The sequence below is a fragment of the Globicephala melas genome, chromosome 3 (genome assembly GCF_963455315.2).
Source record: "Globicephala melas chromosome 3, mGloMel1.2, whole genome shotgun sequence".
Taxonomy (NCBI): domain Eukaryota; kingdom Metazoa; phylum Chordata; class Mammalia; order Artiodactyla; family Delphinidae; genus Globicephala; species Globicephala melas.
This window is the reverse complement of record NC_083316.1, coordinates 125,661,040-125,680,542: the sequence shown is the minus strand read 5'-3', so window position 1 is coordinate 125,680,542 and position 19,503 is coordinate 125,661,040. Positions and strand designations below refer to the sequence as shown.

The 19,503-nt window shown below is 42.6% G+C and overlaps 1 protein-coding gene across 2 annotated transcripts in view; it reads left to right on the top strand.

The window, feature by feature from the left end:
- Window positions 1–352: 352 nt before the first annotated feature.
- The window catches only part of PDE6A (phosphodiesterase 6A), a 69,247-nt gene continuing 50,096 nt past the window's right edge, over window positions 353–19,503 (top strand). Inside the window, exons 1-4 of one of the 2 annotated variants that reach the window (XM_060295477.1) lie at window positions 353–826; window positions 8,637–8,789; window positions 9,422–9,511; window positions 11,217–11,357. In XM_060295477.1, coding sequence (XP_060151460.1) covers window positions 353–826; window positions 8,637–8,789; window positions 9,422–9,511; window positions 11,217–11,357 — 858 coding nt within the window. The remainder of the gene's footprint in view (window positions 827–8,636; window positions 8,790–9,421; window positions 9,512–11,216; window positions 11,358–19,503) is intronic. The other variant, XM_060295478.1, reaches the window with a different exon arrangement.

Here is a 19,503-nt window from a genome sequence, read left to right as displayed (position 1 = left end):
CCAGTTTGCAGCCTCTGTTTCAGTGCTTTCTTTTAGTTGAGCCCACCTCCTGCCCTGTGCAGAAACCTCTTCTGTTAGAAGACCAAGGTGAAAAGAAAGCTCTCACCTTCTCCCATCTGGGGCCCAGAAGCATATGGAACACCTTGATCCTCATAATCCTTGTTCTGAGGAAATATTAATGATTTAATCTCCCAAGCTCACTCTCTCTCCTCTGCAGCCACACCAGTGAGATTCACAGATAAGACCCAGAGAAATCTGGGTTGGAGCAGAACGCATCCTGACTCAGTTTTGTCACAAAAAAAGAGGCCAGCCTCAGCCCCCTCCACAGAAATAGGCAGTAGAATTCCCAGCCATGGGCGAGGTGACGGCAGAGGAGGTGGAGAAGTTCCTGGACTCCAATGTCGGCTTTGCCAAAAAGTACTACAACCTCCGCTATCGGGCCAAGGTCATCTCGGACCTCCTGGGGCCCAGGGAGGCAGCCGTGGACTTCAGCAACTACCACTCGCTGAGCAGCGTGGAGGAGAGTGAAATCATCTTCGACCTCCTGCGGGACTTTCAGGAGAATTTGCAGGCTGAGAAATGCATCTTCAACGTCATGAAGAAGCTGTGTTTCCTCCTGCAGGCAGACCGCATGAGCCTGTTCATGTACAGGGCCCGAAATGGCATTGCGGAGCTGGCCACCCGGCTCTTCAATGTCCACAAGGATGCTGTCCTCGAGGAGTGCCTGGTGGTGCCCGACTCAGAGATCGTGTTCCCCCTGGACATGGGAGTGGTGGGCCACGTCGCACTCTCTAAAAAGATCGTGAACGTCCCCAACACAGAGGAGGTAACCTCTTCCCCATGAGAGGGAGGGCAGGGAGGCATTATTCCATGGGGTTCTGGAGTGCAAGTGGGATGGGGAGCTGCTAGCCAACAAGACCGGGCTCGTGACAACTTGGCACTTTTCTTTCTTTTTTTTACTTGTTTACTGATAATTTTCTATTTTGAAAAAAATAATCAAATTTAGAAGAGTTCAAAAATAGTACCAAGAACTGTATATCTTTCATCCAAATTCACCAACGGTTCACAACTTACCACATTTGCTTTATGTCTCCATTTTTTCCCGACCCATTCGGGAGTCAACATATCCTTTTAATCACAGGTACTTGGCTGTGTATTTCCAGAACAAGGACATTTCTTATATATCCAAAGCACAATGATCAAATTCAGGAAATGTGACACTGATACAATACTATTATCTAATAAACAGTCCATATTCAGTTTTTGCCAATCATCTCAATGATACCCACATAGCACTGTCTCTTCCAATCTGAAACAGTTTCTTGATCTATCATTGTTTTCCATGATGCTTATGTTTTTGAAGGGTGCGGGCCGACTATTCTGTAGAAATGTCCCTCCATTTGGGCTTGTCTGAAGTGTCTTCATGTTTAGATTCAGGCTATGCATTTCTGGCAGGTATATCATAGAGGGGATGTTGTGTTTTTCTTCATGCTTTGCATCGAGGGACATAGGATGGCAGTCTGTCTCATCACGGAAACGTCAAATTGACCACTTGGTTAAGCACTTGGCTCTGTCTTCTAAGAGTCCAGTGTTCCGTGGGATTCTCCTGGCAGCTCTGACAAAGACTTCTTTGATCACCTAGAGCAAATCACTTAATGCAGTTCTCCCCATAGCCCTCTGCCAGGGTCAATTCCTACTCATCCTTCAGATCTCAGCTTAAAGTTTACTTCCTCAGGGAGACCCTCCCAGGTCCCTTTGTTAGTTTCCTTCCTAAAACCATCTATCACAATAAACCCTGGAGGCCAGGGACCATGCCTGCCTTATTCTTCACTTTATCCCAGGACCCAGCAAATGTCTGGGACAAAGCAGATGCTCAATAAACACTTGGCAAAAAGACTCACACTCAAGTAATTATGCAATAATCCCTTTAACACCTGGGCCTTTGTAGGAAATGGTTTTCTCTGAAGCACACTGGGCTGGACCATGGGGTTCATCTCTCCTTGGCCCTCCAGGGGTAAGGGTAAAGGTTCTGCACCCAGGGGGCTTCCCTGAGGACTCATCCAACTGGATTGGAGTCTGTTTTCCCTTCGATTCTCTCTAGACTTTAACTGTAGCCAACATGGGTTGTCACAGTCTTATAACTGACTATCCCTGTTTTACAGATGATGAAACTGAAATCCAGAAAAGTTAAGTAACTTTTACTCCGAGTCACAGAGATAGAAAGTGGCAGAGCAGGGATTTGAATTCAGGCACTCTGGCTGGTGCCCTCACCCTTCACTGCTCTGCTGTTCTATACCTCCTCCTTATCTAAAATACGAGGGTGTGAAACGAAGTGCAGTTTACGACAGGTCATTTCAAATTGCACGGCAGAAAGTTAAGATGTTAAGCTTTGAGGTCAGATCTGGGTGTGTATCAGTCACTTTCTAAGAACATGGCCTTGGCAAATTGTTCAGCCTGTTTGGGCTCACTTCCTAATTTATAAAACGGAGGGAGATACCTAGTTTCTCTAAGTGCTGTTGTAGGATCAAATGAGGGAATTATTTCTCATCTAGCAAAGTTCTTGGCACATAGTAATGGCTTTTACTGGCAGCTCGTCCTCCTTGTTAATATTATTACTATTTTGTTGTTGCTGTTAAGGGTCTATTTACTCTAAGGGATGAATGCTGTACCAGGTCTGTGTGGGATTTGGAGAAGAATCCAGTCCTGCCCTTCTGGAGCTTTCAGTTTAGATTCTATTTGTGGGGAAAACAGAGAACAGAGGTGCCGAAAGCTTCTATGGACCCTGGTGTTGAGGGATTGAGGATTTACGAAGGTTCTCTAATTCTAAAATAGCCCTAAGAGTTTGCTGAGCCCTGCGCTGAGGAACAGCCTTGCTGTTTCCTGTTCAGCCCTGAAGTTCACTTTGGACGTGATGGCTGTGCTTCCCCAGAAGATTTCTGGACATGCAGCCTCCTTGGTGGGTGCCCTCAGGCTTGGAATGAAGTCAGTCCAGGTCAGCAAGCCTGTGTCCTCCACACGTGCATGTGTTCTTCCTTGAGATATCATACTTCATTTGGGCCTTTGGATAGAAACTGGGAGTTGGATGGAGAAGGGGCAGGAACATGGTGTAGACTGGGGTCTGGGTCATCCCTGAACCACCAACAAGTGATACTCTTAGCCTTTAGCTCCACCCCCACCCCCCAAAACCTGGGACATGCTTATAATCACTGAATTTTAAAAATGTGAAACCATGAACGGAGTTTCCCAGGGTTGGAATGTGGCTCCCATGCCCTAGCACATTCCTACCTATCCTTGGGATCTCCTCAGGGAGACTTGCCGCTAAGGCTGCCAGATAAAATATAATACGCCCAGTTAAATTTGAATTTTAGATAAGTGAAGAGTACTATTTCGGTATGTGTTTTGTGCCGTCTCAAACTGCCAATAATCAATGTTGTGGTTGGACCAGGCCTTGTGGTTCTTATGATGAATGCAAGATACCCTTCAGCACTAACCATCAGGAAACTGAAAAAATAAAGGTTTATTACTTACAAGACCTGGAAATTACATAGCACACCTGGGGCCACACAGGGAGGTCTCAGGTAGAGTGGGGTCCAGCCTAGGGTTTTTTGAGGGTTTTTTTACGGTATGCGGGCCTCTCACTGTTGTGGCCTCTCCCGTTGCAGAGCACAGGCTCTGGACGCGCAGGCTCAGCGGCCATGGCTCACGGGCCCAGCCGCTCCGCGACATGTGGGATCTTCCCGGACCGGGGCATGAACCCGCAGCCCCTGCATCGGCAGGTGGACTCTCAACCAATGTGCCACCAGGGAAGCCTAGGGTTTTTATGGCGGTTGAGGGTAGGGGCATAGGCTTCCACAGGCTCACTTTTTATTAGTTAATTTAAAACATAAGAGCAGAAATTTAAATCATGGTAAGAGAAATTGGAAAACAAAAAGTGGCCCCAAATGATCAGTTATCGAGATCAACCAAGATCTTCAAATCAAAGGAGCCTCAGCGGGAGGAGGTGGCCTGGCTCTTTATCTCCTGTGTGGCTGACAGCAGCGCGTGTTTATTTGAGATAGCCAAATAGCCATCTTTGAGGTGGATGTCTCAGCAATCAAAGCCTAAGTCATGCACTTAAATTACAAAAGTGAAAACAAAAAAAAAAAAACTACAAAAAGTGTGAAGCTCACACTACCGTACACCCTCTGCAATATTTACGATATACTAAAAAATCACTTACCTGAAATTCAAATTGAATTAGTCATCCTGTGTTTATCTGCTAAATCTGGCAACCCTACTTGCCATTCAGTATTTGTTTGTGTATTTATTCTTTACCCTTTCTCCTTAGGAAAGCCCACAGGCCTGTGTGTTCCTGTGCGTCTTATTTACCACTGGTCCCCAGACCTAGTCCAGTGCTTGGGACAGAGTGGGTACTCATTACAGTTTATTGAGTGAATGAATAAACGGTGGCCCTGTCCCAGTGGGCTGTGATATTGTGATTTATAAAAAGAAATATTTATTTGGTCTTTGTCCTGGTTCCTGGCACAGAACGGATCCTTGTAATTTCCTGAGTGATAGAACCACCAGACACCGAGCTCCTAAATCCCTTGGAATTTCTTAGGTGGTCAGTGGTCTTTTGTTCTAATGTGGGGACTCTTGGTGGGCTCCTGGATGGGGGCCGGTCATGAGAAAGATGAAGGCGTGATTAGACACTTGGAACTTTTGGTCCATCCCCTATTCTCTTAAGAGGGGAGAGGGCCTGGAAATGGAGTTAATAATCTATCATGCCTTTGTGATGAAACTGTCATAAACATCCGTAAAAGTACAGGGTTCACAGAGCTTCTGGACTGGTGAACACATGCATGTGCTGGGAGGGTGGCACATACCCCAACTCCAGGGGGACAGAAGCTCCTGCACACAGGACCCTTCTGGATCTCACCTTATGTATCTCTTCATCGGACTGTTCACCTGTACCCTTACTATACAATAAACCTGTAAATGCAAATACTTCCCTGAGATCCACGAGCTGTTCTAGCAAGTTATCAAACCCAAGGAGGAACCTGGATTTATAGTCAGTCAGGCAGAAGTATAGATGGCAACCTGTGACTTGTATTTGGTATCTGAAGTGGGGACAGTCTTCTGAGACTGAACCCTTTCACTGGTAGGTTCTGATTCTCCAGGTGAACAGTGTCAGAACTGAACTGAATTGTTGGATACACAACTAGTGTCAGAGAATTGGCCAGTGTGGAAAAAAACACCTACATATCTATTTTGAGAAGTGTTGTGAGTGTGGCAGTAGTGTGAGAGTAAAGGAGAACAATGAGCTTTTTCTAGACACTTGACAAATCCCACTTCTGAAGACTGAACCTGAAAACACTGCCATTTCCAGAGAATCTTACATCTGTTGTCTTGCGCTCCTTCCATCACTATGACACCTGGAACCCAGCATGCCAGGCCGGAAAGAAACCTCGAGGAGGACCTGGTCCAACACTCCAATTTTACCAAAAGGAAAACTGAGGCTCAGAGAGGTTTCGGCTACTGACAGTTTACTGACTGGCTCATATAGCCACTCAGAGAACAAGTCCCTCCCTCCTGGGGCCCCAGGACATCACCCATCCGGTGGGGGCCTCCTTTACACTATGGTTTGAATTGTGAGTGCATGTTTTACATGATGTCCCACTGTACAGTGATAACCATTGATAACTCACCTTTCTTACTGATCTTGGCATATCCAACGCCTCTCACAGAGCCAGTGCTCAGTAAATATAAGTAAATGAATGAATCAATCCAGGAGTGAATCAATCAGTGTATCAATGAATAAATTAATGAATGAATGCAGCGGCTGTGCCATTTACCAGCAGGAGAATAATTGTCTATAAAAACAGGGAAGGAGAGAATTCTGTGTGACAGGGCAGATGTGAGAGTTAATGAATTGTCTGGCTCTGGGCCAAGTACATCATTATTATCCAATAAATAGATGTCATCATGGGATGCAACAGAGCTTGGCACTGCGAATGTTTGAAAAGAGGAACTGGGGTTTCCAGGAATGAGAAGCAGTCTTGCATTACATTGGAATAAAATCTAAACTCTTTACAGTGGCCTCCAAGGCCCTGTCAGATAAGGCCTCTGCCCATCTCTCTGACTTCCTTACCCTCCAATCTCCCTTACTACACTGGTCTTCTTCCTGTTTTTCAGATCAGCCAACTCACTGCCCTCTCCTGGCCTTTGCATTCTCTGTGTTCTCTGCTTGGAATGCATTTCACCTGCCTGGCTCCTCTGAGCCTTCAGCTCTCCACTTACCTCTTGGAGAAGCGTCCTTACCCACCATGACTGACCAAAGCAGCTTCAATCTGCCACCACTTCCATCACTGTCTATAGCATCATCCAGTTTCTCTCCTTCAAAGCAGCTGTTTACTTGCTTTTTGTCTGCCCACCCCATTGAATGGAAGCTTCACTAGGGAACATCCACCCCTCTTGTTCACTGCCTAACCTGAGGGTCTAGAACAGTGCCTAGCATACAATAGAAGGCACTCTGTTAATGCTAACTGAATGAATGAACAACTTTGGGCTTTCCTTAGCTCGACTTCTGATTCCTGGGCTTTAAAATAAACGGTTTGAGCTAAATTGTTTCTAAGACCCCTCCGTCTCTGATAAGCTGAGGTTCTATGACACGGTTGTTTAGAACACTGTATATGCTGAAAATATAAGGATGACGATGACTATGCAAACACCAGTCAGTTGGCAGCTGTACTATTTGTGAGAAAGTTCCAGGGCCGAGAACTCAGTGGGAGAGAAGGTACTGGTGGATTTAGTAGTATCTGCCTCAGATGAGGGTAAGGCCCAAGTACTGTTTTCCTTGACGGAAGTGAATATTGCAAGACTGAACTGACTTCATGAAATGAATCTGAGCATGCCCCACTCAGGCCTGTGTTTAGGGATTCATCAGTGTCCTTAGAGAGCGACAGGGAAAACCCCTGTGGCTAATGCCTCTTTAGAGATTTTGCTTAATCCTTGAACACTAATTCAAGCAGAGCACTACAGGCTTCTCTTAATTCCTTTACCCTTCACCTGGTTTGAGACAGCTTCCTTGACAATAGTGTCTGTTTATTTAACCCCACTCCAACGGGAAGAAATTAACAGATGCAGAGCACCACACTCTGAACTTCTACATTGTGGAAAAAATACCGCACACCCGGTTCTAGCAAAGCTCTGTGAATTGGCTCTGTGAAATACATTTCCCTTCTCAGAACAGCATGAACTGTACATGTCTGGGCTGGCTTGTGTCCAAGCAATGCTGACCCTTGGGAAACCTCACAGTGCTACCAGGAAACAGAAAGGTGGATTCTTTGGGATTTAAGACAATTCGGGTTCTGTCTCCCCTTTCTGACCACCTGGACTGCAACGCCCTGTACTGGCCTCCATGTTTGCCTTCAGGGTGAGGTATGGGGGGTGTGTGCTCCTCTGTACTTCCACTGCTTTGAGCCAACACTTATGTCCTGCGTTACTAGTACTGATTTATCTGTGTGCTGGCCTGAATGTTAGTCTTCTCTGTATCCCTAGCGCTTAGCCTAAGGCCTGACACAAAGTGGGACTTCCATTAAGATTTGTGAAATGAGGGGCTTCCCGGGTGGCTCAGTGGTTAAGAATCCGCCAGCCAATGAAGGGGACATGAGTTTGAGCCCTGGTCCGGGAAGATTCCACATGCCGCGGAGCAACTAAGCCCGTGTGCCACAACTACTGAGCCTGCGCTCTAGAGCCCGCGAGCCACAACTACTGAGTCCATGTGTTACAACTACTGAGCCCGCGAGCCGCAACTACCAAGCTACCGCAATGAGAAGCCCGCGCACCACAACAAAGAGTAGCCCCCCTCACAACTAGAGAAAGCCCGCGTGCAGCAACGAAGACCCAATGCAGCCAAAAAAAGAAAAACAAAAAGATTTGTGAAATGGGGATATCCATTGGACTGGCTGTGTGGTACTAGAACTGGATTGGAAAAAAAGCTGAAAGTAACAAACTATTTGGTTCGATGACCTAGACCCAGGTCTGCCCTTATCCAGCCTTCCCTGAAAGGCAGCAGAGCTGAGGGCAGGTTCTGGAATCACACACACAAACAAGTAGTAAGTAACGTTAACTTTCTTGAGTTTCAGTTTCCCCTGCTGTAAGATGGACTAATGGTCCCATCTCACAGGTTATCGGGAGGAATAAAGTGAGCTGATGTGGGCAAAGCGCCACACACAATACCTGCTGGCTACTGTGATTATTATACTAAGGTCTCTTCCGCGCTCAAGCTTCTACTTTGGGCTAAGCTGCCATCACCTCAGGAGAGCCTTCTCGAAACTTTCCTCCACAGATAAAGTCAACCCTCCACCCCCATCCTCGGGCCCGTACAGTGCTGTGCTCACGTTGTCTCCACAGCCCTTAGTGGGTCGTATTTCAGACTTCCTTCTACTGGATTTTGGAGGCTTCCAGGGCAGAAATCATCTCTAATTGCCTTCCCCCGCTGAAGCGGAGTAGATGGAAATGTCTTCATGCTTTTGTCAACAAGAGAATGGGGAGCCCCCTTACCCTACCCCTACCATGGGCACCTGGGGCTCTGTGTTGTTTTACTGTCTTTGCTCTTCATCTGCCCACTCAGGCTTGTCTCTGTCTTCCTTCAGGATGAGCATTTCTGTGACTTCGTGGACACCCTCACAGAGTATCAGACCAAGAATATCTTGGCTTCTCCCATAATGAATGGGAAGGATGTGGTGGCCATAATCATGGCTGTGAATAAAGTGGACGGGCCCCACTTCACCAAGAGAGATGAAGAGGTAAGAATGCTTTAGAAATTGCTGGGGTGGCCATGTTAGCACATTCTCTCAGCTCACAAATCCTCTGAACCTTGCTATTCGGCCTGGCCTCGGTTTCCCCATCTGTAACACAAAGAAGTTAGTAGTCTGATGCTCTGTGAGGAAGGCAGGGCAGGATAATCATTAAGATGTTGGACTTTGGAGCCAAAAACGTAGGGAAAATTGTTCTGGTTCTGCTAATACCTGTTTGATTTGGGCATGTTGCATAAATTTCTCTGAACCTCAGTTTTCTTATTTGTAAAATGGAGATGATTTTTTAGTGTCTCTTATATAGAGTATCTATAGTATCTCTTGAGGTAGTTGTGACGACCAAGTAAGATAACATACATAAGTGACTTATCATGGGGCCTGCGAACTCAATAAATAGTAGCAATTTTTCATGCATACACCCCTATTAATGTAGACACTCTATATTCTGTGAGTTTTTCCCTCTTGTAATGCATCATTTTATGAGTCAGCTTCCATGATCCATCTGCTCAAACTGTCTCAGATGAAGCTTTGAAAATGTTCAGACTTATTTGCTGATGGTGGAAGTGGCCACAGGAGGAATTTCTCCTTCTCATCTGTTTCCCCTCACGCTGTTTGATTTTCAGATTCTTCTCAAGTACCTCAATTTTGCAAATATAATCATGAAGGTGTTCCACCTGAGTTACTTGCACAACTGTGAGACTCGGCGCGGCCAGGTAAAGGGCTTGGATCATTGGAATGGACTGGATGTGTCCTTTTCCTGAAGCATTGATATGCTCACCTGGAAAGGCAGTGATAATAAAAGGGCCTGGGAACCATCATACTGTCTCTGCTCAGCACCTCTGGGGTTCATGAGGTAGTAGGTGTTTGTAAAGCTGTAACCCAGGTACATGTAAAAGTGTGAGATTAGATCACTCCCTAACGCCATACACAAAAATAAGCTCAAAATGGATTAAAGACCTAAACGTAAGGCCAGACACTATCAAACTCTTAGAGGAAAACATAGGCAGGACACTCTATGACATAAATCACAGCAAGGTCCTTTCTGACCCACCTCCTAGAGAAATGGAAATAAAAACAAAAATAAACAAATGGGACCTAATAAAACTTCAAAGCTTTTGCACAACAAAGGAAACCATAAACAAGACCAAAAGACAACCCTCAGAATGGGAGAAAATATTTGCAAATGAAGCAACTGACAAAGGATTAATCTCCAAAATTTATAAGCAGCTCATGCAGCTCAATAACAAAAAAACAAACAAACCAATCCAAAAAAGGGCAGAAGAGCTAAATAGACATTTCTCCAAAGAAGATATACAGACTGCCAACAAACACATGAAAGAATGCTCAACATCACTAATCATTAGAGAAATGCAAATCAAAACTACAATGAGGTATCACCTCACACCAGTCAGAATGGCCCTCATCAAAAAATCTACAAACAATAAATGCTGGAGAGGGTGTGGAGAAAAGGGAACACTCTTGCATTGTTGGTGGGAATGTAAATTGATACAGCCACTGTGGAGAACAGTATGGAGGTTCCTTAAAAAACTACAAATAGAACTACCATATGACCCAGCAATCCCACTACTGGGCATATACCCTGAGAAAACCATAATTCAAAAAGAGTCATGTACCAAAATGTTCATTGCAGCTCTATTTACAATAGCCTGGAGATGGAAACAACCTAAGTGTCCATCATCAGAAAAGACACAGACCTACTAGAGAATGGACTTGAGGATATGGGGAGGGGGAAGGGCAAGCTGTGACAAAGCGAGAGAGAGACATGGACCTATATACACTACCAAACGTAAGGTAGATAGCTAGTGGGAAGCAGCCGCATAGCACAGGGAGATAAGCTTGGTGCTTTGTGATCGCTGGAGGGGTGGGATAGGGAGGGTGGGAGGGAGGGAGACGCAAGAGGGAAGAGATATGGGAACATATGTATATATATAACTGATTCATTTTGTTGTAAAGCAGAAACTAACACACCATTGTAAAGCAACTATACTCCAATAAAGACGTGAAAAAAAAAGCTGTATCCCAGACTGATTGCATGAACAAGCTTTCAAGTCAGGCAGCTTGGATTTGAATCCCTGCTAAGCCATTTACTAGCTCTAAGAGCGAATCATTTAACCGCTCCGAGCTTCAGTCTCCCCTTTTGAAAAATGGGGAAAATTATGGGATAATGTATGTAGGGCACTTGTGCTCAGCCAATGTTTGTTATTATCATTCTTATTAACAGCCTAGGAGATAAAAGAAATGGGAAGAGTTGGACCCAGTAGAAGCTGCCCAGTTATTCACCTCTCTGAACCTCAGTTTCTCCATCTATAAAATGGGGACAATTATTGTATCTCTTGGTTATTGTGAGCTGCTGCTCTGTGCCTCAGAAACACTGACTATGTTTTTGTATTTTTTCAGATACTACTGTGGTCTGGGAGCAAAGTCTTTGAAGAACTTACGGACATTGAGAGGCAGTTCCACAAAGCCCTGTACACAGTCCGAGCCTTCCTCAACTGTGACAGATACTCCGTGGGGCTCTTGGACATGACCAAGCAGAAGGTGAGAAGACTTCAGGGGCAGACATTTCCAAGAACAGATTAAATATATACCAGGTGGAGCCCAGACTTCTATCACAAATTCAGTGCTCAGGGAAGAGTCTGGGAGGATGTGGATGGTTGTGAAAAGGTTTTCATAGGTCTTTTACACTGAGAAGAGGACTACCAACCTTTAAAGAGGAAAAGTCATTCTAGGGCACAGGGGAGTAAAAATAACCTGTATCTTCCCTAGTCTGTTGGAAAAAAATGAGTATGTGCAAAGAAAGCGTGATGAGGTGGTGAAGGTAGGTGATAAAGAAGTTTCCATGCAGGATGAAAGTCCAGAAAGAAGAAAGTTGCCAACTTCAGGAATTCTCAGAAAATGCACTCAAAGGTGGGCAGAAACCTTTCCTATGGTGTATGGAGCCCATGGCTCATCCAGGCAATTGAAGTGGATGCATATGCTTAGATCTGGTCCCTCAGAATGCTCTGGGGTCACGTTGGCTAAGGCGGCAGAGACTCAACTGGCCCCCAGTCATGTTCTTCAGGTAGCTTTTCCCAAACCAACTCTCCCATCACTCTTTCTCTACCTGTCTCTGCCTCCTGGAGCTAATCATTTGCCTTGGAACAGAGTTCCAGAGTTACCTGGATACGTGATTTCCTCTCCCAAAGTCCCAAGATCCCTGTCGCTTTCATTTTGCGTGCTTTATCATGCTGCGTGTGGTACACAGCCCAGTGGAGACCCTCTAAGTATTTGGTCGAATGAATAAATGAATTGCAGAATCCGGGGTTGGAAAAGACCTTAGGTCTAGTCCAGAGGCTCCCAAATGTGACAGTAAATTAGAATCTTCTGAAGAACTGTTTAAAAATTGCTGGGCTAATCATCAAAAAGTCTACAAACAATAAATACTGGAGAGGGTGTGAAGAAAAGGGAACCCTCCTACACCATTGGTGGGAATGTAAATTGGTACAGCCACTATGGAGAAGAGTACAGAGGTTCCTCAGAAAACTAAAAATAAAATTACCATATGATCCAGCAATCCCACTCCTGGGCATATATCCAGACAAAACTATAATTCAAAAAGATATATGCACCCCTATGTTCATAGCAGCAGTATTCGTAATAACCAAGACATGGAAGCAACCTAAGTGTCCATCAACAGAAGAATGGATAAAGAAGATGTGGTACATATATACAATGGAATATTACTAAGCCATAAAAAAGAATGAAATAATGCCATTTGCAGCAACATGGATGGACCTAGAGATTATTATGCTAAGTGAAGTAAGTCAGACAAAGACAAATATCATATATCACTTGTATGTGGAATCTAAAAAAAAATGACACAAATGAACTTATTTATGAAACAGAAACAGACTCACAGACTTCAAAAACAAACTTATGGGGCTTCCCTGGTGGCGCAGTGGTTGAGACTCTGCCTGCCAATGCAGGGGACACGGGTTCGAGCCCTGGTCTGGGAAGATCCCACGTGCCGCGGAGCAACGGGCCCGTGAACCACAATTAATGAGCCTGCACATCTGGAGCCTGTGCTTCGCAACAAGAGAGGCCGCGATAGTGAGAAGCCCGTGCACCGCGATGAAGAGTGGCCCCCGCTTGCCACAACTAGAGAAAGCCCTCGCACAGAAACGAAGACCCAACACACCCATAAATAAATAAATTAATTAATTAAAAAAAAACAAAAAAACAACAAAAAAACAAACTTATGGTTACCAAAGGGGAAATGTGGAGAGGAGGGATAAATTAGCAGTTTGGAATTAACATATACACACTACTATATATAAAATAGATAATCAACAAGGACCTGTAGCACAGGGAAATCTACTCAATATTCTGTAATAACCTATATGGGAAAAGAATCTGAAAAAGAATGGATATATGTATATATATAATGGAATCACTTAGCCATATACCTGAAATTAATACAACATTGTAAATCAACTATACTCCAATAGAAAATAAAAATTAAATTAAAAAAAGAAATAGAAAATCTAACTAGACCTATAACAAATAAAGAGATCGAGTTAGTAATTTAAAAAAACTTCCTACAAAGAAAAGCCCACAGCCACATATTTTCACGGATGAATTCCACCAAATATTCAAAGAAAAATTAATGCCAATCCTTCACAAACTCTTACAAAAATAAAAGAGGATGGAACATTTCCCTACTCATTCTATGAGGCCAGTATTACCCTGACACCAAAGATATCACAAGAAAAACCCTACAGATCAAAAACCCTACAGAATACAGATGCAAAAAATCTTCAACAAAATACTAGCAAAGTAAAACCCTGGTCACATATAAAAACCATGGTCAATTGATTTTCAACAAGGGTGGCAAGACCATTCAAAGGGGAAAGAATAGTCCTTTTAACAAATGGTGCTGGAACAGCTGGATATCCACATGCTAAAGAATGAATTTGGGGTCCTACTTCACATCATATACAAAAATTAATTCAAAATGGAGCACAAACCTTAAACTATAAAATCTCTTAGAAGAAAACATAGATGTAAATCTTTGTGGCCTTGGATTAGGCAACAGTTTCTTCGATATGACATCAAAAGCACTAGTAACCAAAGGAAAACCAGATAAATTGGGCTCCATCAAAATCTAAAACATTTGTGCTTGAAAGGACACTAATGAAGAAAGTGAAAAGACAATCCATAGAATAGGAGAAAATATTTGCAAATCATATGTCTGATAAAGGTCTAGTATGTAGAATATAAAAAGAACTCTTAAAATTAGGAGTATGGACAGACTTAGAGAACGAACTTATGGTTACCGAGGGGGAAGGGTGGGGAGAAGGGATAGTTAGGGAGTTTGAGATAGATGTGTACACACTGCTGTCTTTAAAATGGATAACCAGGTAGGTCTCTGCCGGGGACATGGGGAAAGTGAGGGGCCTGCGGGCCTGGGTGCACCAGGCTACCGTGAGGTCCACAGCGGAGGCCACGCCCAGCCCCAGGCCCCCCACATGGGAGGCAGCCCCTCTGCAGGCCTCGGCTGGTGGAGTCGGGGGGACGGAGTGGCATGAATACCAATGTCTTTCCTGGGACCACGAAAGACCCCAGTGCCTTGGTGCTGAAGATGGGCATGGACGCAAGGGGCATCACCTCCATCAGGAGAGGTGCCGAGGCCAAAGCTGTTTTGCCCAAGAAGGAGAAGCTGAAGCTGAGGTATAAGAGGTGGCTGTAGAGGGATGCAGTTTCAATCCCTGGTCTGGGAACTAATCCCATATGCAGCGGGGCAACTAAGCCTACGCGCTGCAAATACTGAGCCTGCGTGCTCGGTGCCACAACCAGAGAGAAGCCCGCACACCACAACGAAGAGCCCACGTGCCTCAAGGAAGAGCCAGCACAGCCAAAATAAAATTTTTAAAAATAAAATAAAATGGATAACCAACAAAGACCTACTGTATAGCACAGGGAACTCTGCTCAACGTTATGTGGCAGCCTGGCTGAGTCACTCTGCTGTGCACCTGAAACTATCACAACATTGTTAATCGGCTATAATATAAAATAAAAAGTTAAAAAAAATTAGAAGTATGGGATTAACAGATACGAATTACTATACGTAAAATAGATAAGCAACAAGGATTTACTGTATAACACAGGGAACTATACTCAATATCTTGTGATAACCTATAATGGAAAAATATATAACAATCACTTTGCTGCACACCTGAAACTAACACAAAATTGTAAATCCACTATACTTCAATTTTTTTTTAAGTTTGATGCTTTGCTCATGAAGGGAAAAAATAAAAAACTTCCTACAACTCAACAATAAAAAGATAACCCCCCAAAAAAAAAAAGATAACCCAATTTAAAAAAAAAAAGTAAAAAACATTGCTGGGTTACACAATAGTCTGCCTTTTTTACATAATGTTCTGTGAACATAATTTTTATCAGTACATGTGGATTCTTTTAAGACAACATACATACACATAACATACACACAGAAAAGAGCGCTAATTACAGGAGAATAGTTCGATGAATTACCACAGAATGAACATCCCACTTAACTACCACCAAGATCAAGAAATAGAACATAACTGGCTCCTTTCTTACCCCTTTCCAGTAACTCCCACCCCTTCCTCCCTAAAGGTAACCACTATCTGACCGTTAAAGCCATGTGAGTTTTGCCTATCTTTGAAGTTCATATAAATGGAATCATATAAATACATACTCTTTTGCGTCTGGCTTCTTTTGATCAACCTTTGGGTTGTAAGATTCATTCTGATTGCCCCTCATAGCATTAGTTCATTAATTTTCATTCTTGTGGAATATTCCATTATATGAATAATCTGCAAAGTATTTATTTATTCTACTGTTGATGGACATTTGCATTTCCAGGTGTGGGATTTTATGAATATTGCTATTATGAACACTCTAGTACATATTTTTTGGTACACAGTTGGACCCATTTCCCATTTCAGTTAGGTATTTACCTGGGAGTAGAAATTCTGGGTAATAGCTTTTTTTTTTTTTTGCGGTGCGCGGGCCTCTCACTGCTGTGGCCTCTCCCGTTGCGGAGCACAGGCTCCGGATGTGCAGGCTCAGCGGCCACGGCTCATGGGCCCAGCCGCTCCGCGGCATGTGGGATCTTCCTGGACCGGGGCACGAACCCGAGTCCCCTGCATCGGCAGGCAGACTCTCAACCACTGCGCCACCAGGGAAGCCCTTTTTTTTTTTTTTAATATTTATTTATTCATGGCCACGTCGGGTCTTAGTTGCAGCATGCAGGAACTTTCCTTGTGGTGCACGGGCTTCTCTCTAGTTGTGGTGCATGGGCGCCAGAGCACGTGGGCTCGGTAGTTTGCGACGCACAGGCTCTCTAGTTGAGGTGCGCGGTCTCAGTAGCTGTGGCACACGGGCTTAGTTGTCCCGTGGCATGGGGGATCTCAGTTCCCTGACCAGGGATCGAACCTGCGTCCCCTGCATTGGAAGGCAGATTGTCAACCACTGGACCACCAGGGAAGTCCCTAGCTTTTTTTTTAATTGAAGTACAGTTGATGTACAATACTGTATAAGTTACTGGTGTACAATATAGTGATTCACAATTGTTAAAGATAAGAATCACCTTCAGTATTACTCTTCTGGGTAATAGTTTTGATACTGCCAATCTGATTTTCAAAATTATTGTACCATTTTACCCTCCCACCAGCAATGTAGGGGGTGTCCTCACTAATACTTGGTATTGCCATCTTACTAATTTAGCCATTTTGGTGGGTGTGTAGTGTTATCTCTTTGGGTATTAACATGTGTCACCTAATGACCAGGAAGCTTTATGTTTATTGACCATTTGGATATCTTTTGTGAAGTGCCTGTTCAAGTCTTTTCCCCATGTTTTTCATTCTATTGTATGTTTTTATCTTACTTATTTGTCAGAGTTCTTAACAAATTCTGGATATGGGTCCTCTATTGAATGCCACATTGCAAATATCTTCTCTCATACTGTGCTCTCATTATCTTATGTTTTGATAAATGTAAGTTTTAAATTATAATGTAGCCCAATTTATCAATCTTTTCCTTTACGGTTATTGGTTTTTATGCCCTATTTAAGAAATCTTTCCTGGCCCCAAGGTGATAAAGATATTCACCTATGTTAACTTCTAAAAGCCTTATTGTTTGAACTTTCACCTACAGCTCTACAATCTACCTGACATTTCTAAAATGTACAGCATGAAGTAGTGTCAATATTAATTTTTCCCATACAGATATCCAATTGACCAGTACTTGAAAAGACCATCCTTCTCCCCCACTGTTCTACTGAAAAGACCATCTTTCTCTATCATACCTCTATCATCAATCAAGTGTCCATATATTGGGTCTGTTTCTGGACTATTTTGTTCCCTTGGTATATTTATCTATTCTTCTGCAATACCATACTGTGTTAATTATAGTACCTCTATAAAATATCTTGATATGCAGTGGTAAAAGACCTCTAAGTTTGTCATTATATACTAGAGTTTTTCATCATGTTTTATGTCTCTTACACTCCTTTCTGTATTCCCCGCCCTTTTATATTTTTGTTTTTTAGTTTGAATATTTCTTCTGATCTATCCATGAATCTTCAGTTGTGTCTAATTGGCTGTTAAAACTATCTATTGAGTTCTTAATTTCAGGTATTTTTCAATTTTAGAATTTCCATTTCATCTCTCTTGAGGTTTCCAGTGCTCTTCTAAAATTCTCTATTCTGTATTTGATTTCTTGGACATAATCAGTTATTTTAGAGTCTGGGTCTGAGAGCTATAATATCTGTAGATATATTCTATGGCTGTCTTTCTATAGTCTGTTTTATCTCTTGATTTTCAGTTAATCCTTATCTTGTACATGACTATTTATTTTTGTTTGAACATTAGAGACATGTATAAAACATTTTAGAGATGATTTGAAACTCTGGGCAATGTTATGTTCCTCCAAAGGGGATTTATGTTACTTCTGGCTAGCAGTTGAGATAAAGGCAGAGCATCTGAATCCAATCAGGGATTGAGCTGATTTGAAGCTGGTCTTCAGTTTTTGCAAGGGATGTTCTGTTTCTGATTCACTTTTACTCCTAGGGTATAAACCTTTAAGAAGGGCCAGCTGAAATCTGGGTTGATTTCAAGGGTTCCTCCTCCTTGGCAGGCCCTGAATTCCAGTTTTATCCTACTAGCCCAGTAAGTCTGTGCAGCTTCCCAGCTGCTCCACAGCATCTTTGGTATCAGCAAGGCGATCAAGAGGAAAAGCTGAATCAGACATTAGGCTCACATCTCTGGGCTTCCCTTCTCTGTGGGATCTTGGCCCATCAAGTCCTTGCTGCCTTGCTAGCTCTATGATTCCTTCAAACAAATGTTTATATACACATATGCACACATACACATATACAGTCCAGATTTCATAATAATTCTCAGTTGGAGGACTGGTCTGAAACAAACTGGCCACCATTAATAGGAGTAGAAATCCTCTTTCTTTGTTCTTTAGTCCACATAGATTTACCTCATTCTTCTAAATAGTATGGATATACCATAATTAATTTATCCTTTCCCCTATTTCTGGGCATTTAAATCATTTCTAAATAGTCTTGCAATTAAAGACAATGGTATAATGAACAACCTTGGAGTTAAATTCCTGCACACTTGACAGAGACTATCTATAGGACAAAGCTGTGGAAGTACATTACTAAGAAAAAATTTTTATTTTGCTTTCCCAAAATTTTCCCTCTAAAGGCTAAATCATTTTATACTCTCACTCGCACTGCATGAGAATTCCATTTCTCCAAACTCCTGCCAATTCTGTATATCATAAATCTTTTTATTTTTCCTACTTAAATGGGCAAAAAATGTTATTGGTTTTTTCTAATTGTTTTTTCACTGATTACCAAGTGAGGGTAAATACACTTATATGTTTATTTGTGAGTTAAGTTTTTTTCTTCCATATATTACCCAGATTTTTCTGGGCAATATATGCCCATTTTCCACCTTTAAAATTGAATTCTTTGTCTATTTCTTATTAAAATATAGGAGTGCTTTATCCATGATATAGACTATATCTCTGTCACATAGGCTGCAACCATATTTTCCCTTTCTATGGATTATGTTTTAACTTTGTTTATGACATCTTTCATCATACAGAAGATTTAAATTTTCTTTTATGGCTTCTGCGTTTTGAACTTTGTTTAAAAAAGACTTCCTCAACCTTAATATTATAGTCTGAAATAATCTGATGTGTTTTGATTAATATATCTTCATCTTTCACTCATCTTTTGAAATTATCAATATGTTATGGTATAAGGTAGGGATAAATTTTGTGCCCCCCTCATAATTCCCCATTTAAAGAACAATCTACCCTTTCTCCACTGTTTTGAAATGCCACCATTTTGATATGCCATTTTACCATATAACAGATTTCCATGTACTCATGGGTTTATTATTCTGATTTTTGCCTTTAAAATAGCTCCCTAAGTGATTCTGGTGCAGTTGGGCCATATACTGATTTTAGGGAACCTCTGGTACTAGTCCAACTGTCCATTTGATTCTTGTAAATTCTTGAATCAAGTATTTTGCCAAATATGGCTAAATTCAGCAATAAGCACTTTTATACTCCTTCAGGAAGTAGCAAATGAATTCATACAAATGAATGGTTCTTTTTTTTAATCAAAAGAATTTCT